Below are 6,512 nucleotides of genomic sequence, written 5' to 3'. Positions count from 1 at the left end.
ATATATATATATATATATTTTTCTTTTTACTTAGGTGATCGTGCGAACTTGTTTACTGGTGCTATGTTTAACACTTACAGTCCACCGCCTGGTTTTTGCTTTGATGTATTATGTGACGATGAACCAGTAATTGATGACCCTGATAGCCCAGACTATAACGTTCCCAAGAAAGTACGTAATTATTTCTTATATCCATGTAATTATATTATTTCATTTTTATTAATTACTAAATTATTGGAATAATTGTGTCAACTAACATTATGATAAAACTAAAAATATTATATGAAGAAAAACAAGAAATATTTGTATATTCACATTGCAATCGATATAAATTATTAAAAGTATTGTTCTTTACGATTAAATGATCAACTTATAATTACAATGGAAAAAATATTTTATTTTTTTTTCTATAAATTAGAATATTTATATTCTTGTTGTTGTTGTTAATGCTGCTGCAAGATTTATGCATATTGAAAAACAAATTAACGTTTATTTTATTTTAATATATCTTATATCAGATTAAAAAAATAAGATAATAACGATATATAACTTTTGCTTCTTTTTTTTGTTGTTGTTGAAATTAGATAAACGATTATCTAGAATACGCGAAAGAACAAGCAGAACATTTTCGTACAAATAATATTATATTAACAATGGGAGGAGATTTCACTTATCAACAGGCGGAAATGTACTTCACGAATCTGGACAAGTTGATAAGGTACTAACAACTTCGATGTTTCTTATCACAGATTTAAACTTATGCTTGTGTGTGTGTGTATGTGTTGATGCGTGTCTGTCTGTCTGTCTGTCTGTATGTGTATGTGTGTAAATCATTCATATCGATTGACACAATTTTTATTTGCTTTTATTATCAATCGTTAAACACACGTAACACGTTTTACTCGTATTATTATATCGATTTAAAAAAAAAAGATATATATTTTGAAATGCGAGTTAAAATTTTGTTTTGAAAAATTCATTAGAGCAGCATCATTTCAACAACGTTAACAAATTTTTTGATTTCATTACAAATCTTTACAAAATAACATCGTTGGAATTAACAATTATTAAAACAAATCTTACATAGAAAACAGTATTTTTTTTTTTTGTAAGTGCATGATGCATGTAATATGAAATCAATAATTCATTTGAAATTATGCGAATAACAAATGTGAGATTGTAATATTTGTTTAAATTATATGTCAGAAACAATTATTCCAATAGTAATGTAACAAAATTATGTAAAAGCAAATGATTTGTAACGTTAACGTTTGCGAATAAACGTTTAAACAAAAAAACAAACAAAATTTATTAAAATATTGCATTTGGGATGGAAGATTGTTTCATCTGATTTTTGGTAAGTAAAGAAATCATGGGCCTATTAACAGGTGGAGTACTTCTTGGCATATGTATTATTTCAAGCGAAATTTTACAATACTAATAATGTTATCATCACCATGGGAGACGATTTTAATTATCAACATGCAGAAATGTGGTTCAACAATTTAGACAAATTAATCAAGTAAGTTTGTTTTGCCGTTTCAATTTCATCCCGTTAAACGACGCTTTATATTAAACCAAAAAAACTGATATCCCGTTGCAAATGAAATACAAGGTAAAAAAAAGAAAAAAATATAATTATTATATTGCATGTGTAAAATATTATATATTATATAATATAATATATAAAAATATATATTACTGTATGATTTATATATACGAATAAAATTTTGTTCTCACGCATAAAATAATATTTAAAAATAAACTCATTCACATTTAATTTAACATAATATATTAAATATATATTTGTATATATATAATATAAAATAATATTAAAATATTGAAATAATTAATTTTTTCATATGTTGTAGATATGGAAACGAATTAAATGGATCAACGGTTAATTTAATTTACTCAACACCATCATGTTATTTGAAAGCATTGCACGATTCAAATATTAATTGGCCAACAAAATCCGATGATTTCTTTCCATATGCAAGCGATCCTCATGCTTATTGGACAGGATACTTTACTTCAAGGCCAACGATAAAATATTTCGAAAGAATGGGAAACAATTTGTTACAAGTAAGGATTAAAACATTTTTCAATTAATTCTATTCCCGTTGAAACAATTACAATATTTAATTTTAAAATACAAACATATATATATATATATATCAGAATTATAAGAATATGTTGATTTAAACAGATGAGCAAACAATTATCCGTATTGGCAAAATTGAAGGAAAATGAAAAAGAATTGGAACAATTCCGTGAAGCTATGGGTGTCATGCAACATCACGATGCAGTTACTGGAACGGAAAAACAATTGGTTGCAGATGATTATGCTCGTTTGTTGTATGAGAACGTGTTCAATAACGAAAATATCGCAGCTAAATCTATTTAGTAATTTTATTCATTATTGTTTTTTTTTTTAATTTAACATTCTGTCTTACAACAATCTAATATTTTGTTTCCATTTTTATTTCTAACAGCAAATGGTCTAATCAAGAAAATTCAACGTTAGAATGGAAAACCTATTCTTGTTTAGAATTGAACATAAGTTCTTGCGTTTATACAGAAAATAGTTCAGATTTTGCAGTGATAATATACAATTCACAAAGTCAGCCAGTTTCTACTTACGTTCGTTTACCAGTTAATGGAAATTCTTATGAAGTATTGGACTCGACAGGTAGATCATTTTTTTTTAAACGGACCTTTCTTATTTTTTTTTATGAGAATAATTGAGATATACGATTAAATATAATTTTGTAAAATTAAATTAAATTAAATTAACAACAGATAATGTCAAAATCGTATCGCAAATTGTACCGATACCTGAAAGAGTTTTACAAATACCAGGAAGAGAAAGTAAAGCAACTAAAGAATTAGTGTTTCGGGTTAATGATTTGCCACCGTTGGGTTACAAAGCATATGAAATAAGTGCAAAATCTGATATGAAAGAAGAAACGCTTGGTGAATCAACTAACTTCATAGGAGGAGACGTGAGTTAACAAATGTTTAACACTTTGTTATTTTTTTTTTTTAAGTATTTTAAGTATTTTCTCTTAATTATATTTCATATTATATAAATTAAACGATAATATTATATTATTATTTTAGTTGTACACAATAACCGTTGACGATTCTGGTCATATAGCTGTACAATATAACGATCAAAGTGACATGAATTTTGTTCAATCATTTCATTATTATGAAGGAGCAGAAGGTAATAACAAAGTATATGAAAATCGATCATCCGGTGCTTACATCTTTAGACCGAAAACTTCAGAGATCCATAATTTTGTATACGAGAGAGATTACACCATAGTTAAAGGTAAATTTATCTTCAAAGTTCACTTACAATTAGTAAATTTAATAAACAACATAATAGTAACAAATTCCTAATGATAAGAAACCGTCATATATAAGTGCATGAATTGCACAGAACCCCTGATGATAGGCAACCGTCATATATAAGTATATGAATGTACAGAACCCCTGATGATAGGCAACCGTCGTATATAAATACATGAATGCACAAAACTCCTGATGATAGGCAACCGTAATGCATAATGCATTTATATATACATAGTGGGGAACAAAAAATTATATAACAAAAGTTGAAATTAATTCAAAAACATTTGTTTCAGGTCCTTTGGTAGAAGAAATTCATCAAAATGTTAACGAATGGATCAGCCAAGTTGTCAGAGTTTATAAACAAGAGGAACGTATTGAATTCGAATGGCTAATTGGTCCTATTCCCATCGAGTAAATAATAATAATTATTATTATTTGATTTTAATAATATATATATATATATATAAACGATTTTTTAATATAAAATGATAGAAATATTGTTTATCAATATTTATTTTAACAGCGACAAACAAGGTAAAGAAATAGTTACGAAGTATACGAGTAATCTTAATTCCAATGGTGAATTTTATACGGATAGTAATGGTCGTGAAACATTGAAACGTAAACGAGATCATAGACCAACGTGGAATTTAAGATTATACGAACCAATTGCTGGAAATTATTATCCCGTAACTACGAAAATGTATTTGAAGGATAAAAATAAACCATTGAAATTTAGCGTTTTTACTGATCGTTCTCAAGGTGGTACCAGCATGAAGAACGGAGAATTAGAATTAATGGTGAATATTAAATAAATGAATATCGTCGTTGTTGTTTGAAAATGAATTAATCAAATAAATATCTTTACAGATACATAGAAGATTATTAAACGACGATGCATTCGGTGTTGGTGAAGCTTTGAACGAAGTTGCTTACAACACTGGTCTGGTAGTACGCGGTATTCATTACGTTTATGGTGGTAATACCAAAAATCTTGATGCATTTACATTGAAAGAGAAAAAATTAACATTAGAATTAGCACTTCGTCCATCTATCTTCGTTACACCACTGACACAAACAAATATTGACAATTGGCGTAATACTAATGCATTGAAAGTATGTTAAATATATATATATATAACAATTTAATTATCAATATTCTTGTCCAAAAAATATATTAATATATAAGTTTCAAAGGGAATTATAGACGGTTAATAAATCTAATGAACAATTTATTTTGAACTAGTTCAAATAATATAAAAATAATACAAAATAAATTGTTCATCAGATTTATTAACCGTCTATAATTCCCTTTGAGACTTATATATTAATATATAACAATTTTAATTCTTTTTGTTTTTTCTCTTAACAACACGTATTTATTTATAAATAATATAATATATTATTTTATAGAAATCTGGATTGGCTAAAGCGTTACCACCAAATGTTCATTTACTTACATTAGAACCATGGAAAAATGATACTATTTTATTAAGACTTGAACATTTATTCGAAGCAGGTGAAGCTATGCAATGGTCTGCGCCAGTAGATGTTAATATTAAAGTAAATAGAACAATTGTACAAAATGAAATATTTATTTGTAATAATTATTATTATTATCTCATACGATTTCTTCGAATCTTTCTTTTTTTACAGGATTTATTCGCATCCTTCAAAATAACGTCGATTAAGGAAACAACATTGGGTGCAAATCAATGGTTAGAAGATAACAATCGTTTGAAATGGAATTCAGAAACGAACGATATTTTAAACGATTTCAAAGATACGTTCGATCCTATTGAAATTCGAGAAGGTGCAATTAATGTACATTTAAAACCTATGGAAATACGTACTTTCATTTTAGAAGTATCATATAATTAATTTAATGAAAATTCATTATTATGTACATATACATATTATATAAATAATATAAAGTACATGTGTATGAACAAAAATTTGTATTACGTCATGAATAAAATATACTTATCGCGAGATTTAAATAATATGTTATAATAAAATATTACATTTAATCAATATAATATATATTCAATGTGAACAAAAAAATCGATACATTTTTATACGAAAGCCAATAAAAAAAGATGTGTAAATCAATTTATTTCATTATTATTTATCTTAACCTCCATAAAATATGACAAATGATATTTCCATTGATATTCATTTGAAAGTTCGTATTTCAGTGAGAAAAAAAATTGTATAAAATTTGTAATTATTTTCATCTATACTACGATGTCACGTTATAAAAATCAAAATAATTTTTCTGTGGAAGTAAAAACAAAAATAAAAAAAAAAATATAATTTATATCCCTTATATATATAATGATAATACATATATTATAATATTTATTTATTTATATGTACATATATGTAATTAAATATCCATATATATATATATATATATTTAAATAAATAATTAAATATACGTAGAATTTTCAAGAAAAAGATGAAGATTCGTGGGCACAAACATTGATAACGATAACACCAGAAGATGATGCAGTATTGAGAGAAATTAAAACAATTATCTCGGTGTCTGCGAGAGGTAATACATCATTGGATTTAAATACCGATAGTTTTATTTACAGACGACCATTAACTCCAAAATATCTCGTGGATATTGACGAATTGGAAGATGAAAATATCTCACACGCAGAAATTCAAACTTATTTGCAAGGATTATCGGTCGTTGATATTCCAGTACGATACAAAGATCAGATTTCGCAGACATTGTATATGAGTACACCATGTCCTACCATCAAATATTATAAAGATATTATGAGTAAATAATAATGATAATAATATTTATTTATTAACCCTTTGAATGCTGAATACTTTTAACCGAAATGTTTTCTACGAATGAAATAGTTTATTATTAATATTAATAAATTATATTTAATAATTATAATTTTTCTTTCTCGCAATATTATTTTCATCTGATAAAATACAATAAAATAACACTCAAAAAAGGGTTAATTAATATGAATATTTATGAGAGTATAATGTGAACAAAAAAAAAACAAACAAAACAATAATAATGAAGATAATAATAAGATAAATATTTATACACAGCATCTATGAGAGATGGTCCAATACCCGAATTAAAAACTACACGTGCAATACAAACTAAATTAACGTTT

At 25.9% G+C, this 6,512-nt stretch overlaps 1 protein-coding gene across 2 annotated transcripts in view; it reads left to right on the top strand.

Annotated features, from left to right (window-relative positions):
• The window catches only part of LOC106789636 (lysosomal alpha-mannosidase), a 7,067-nt gene extending 1,651 nt beyond the window's left edge, over positions 1-5,416 (top strand). Inside the window, exons 6-17 of one of the 2 annotated variants that reach the window (XM_014754024.1) lie at positions 35-171; positions 1,389-1,522; positions 1,872-2,085; positions 2,210-2,406; positions 2,496-2,692; positions 2,803-3,005; positions 3,124-3,337; positions 3,654-3,771; positions 3,884-4,160; positions 4,231-4,476; positions 4,774-4,923; positions 5,017-5,416. In XM_014754024.1, coding sequence (XP_014609510.1) covers positions 35-171; positions 1,389-1,522; positions 1,872-2,085; positions 2,210-2,406; positions 2,496-2,692; positions 2,803-3,005; positions 3,124-3,337; positions 3,654-3,771; positions 3,884-4,160; positions 4,231-4,476; positions 4,774-4,923; positions 5,017-5,241 — 2,312 coding nt within the window. In that variant the 3' untranslated portion in view covers positions 5,242-5,416. Of the gene's footprint in view, positions 1-34; positions 172-584; positions 719-1,388; positions 1,523-1,871; positions 2,086-2,209; positions 2,407-2,495; positions 2,693-2,802; positions 3,006-3,123; positions 3,338-3,653; positions 3,772-3,883; positions 4,161-4,230; positions 4,477-4,773; positions 4,924-5,016 lie in introns of both variants that reach the window. The other variant, XM_014754023.1, reaches the window with a different exon arrangement.
• Positions 5,417-6,512: the final 1,096 nt, after the last annotated feature.

This window comes from Polistes canadensis, unplaced genomic scaffold, assembly GCF_001313835.1.
Source record: "Polistes canadensis isolate GaletaPanama2010 unplaced genomic scaffold, ASM131383v1 scaffold_193, whole genome shotgun sequence".
NCBI classification, from domain to species: Eukaryota; Metazoa; Arthropoda; class Insecta; order Hymenoptera; family Vespidae; genus Polistes; species Polistes canadensis.
This window is presented reverse-complemented; position numbering and strand designations above follow the sequence as displayed.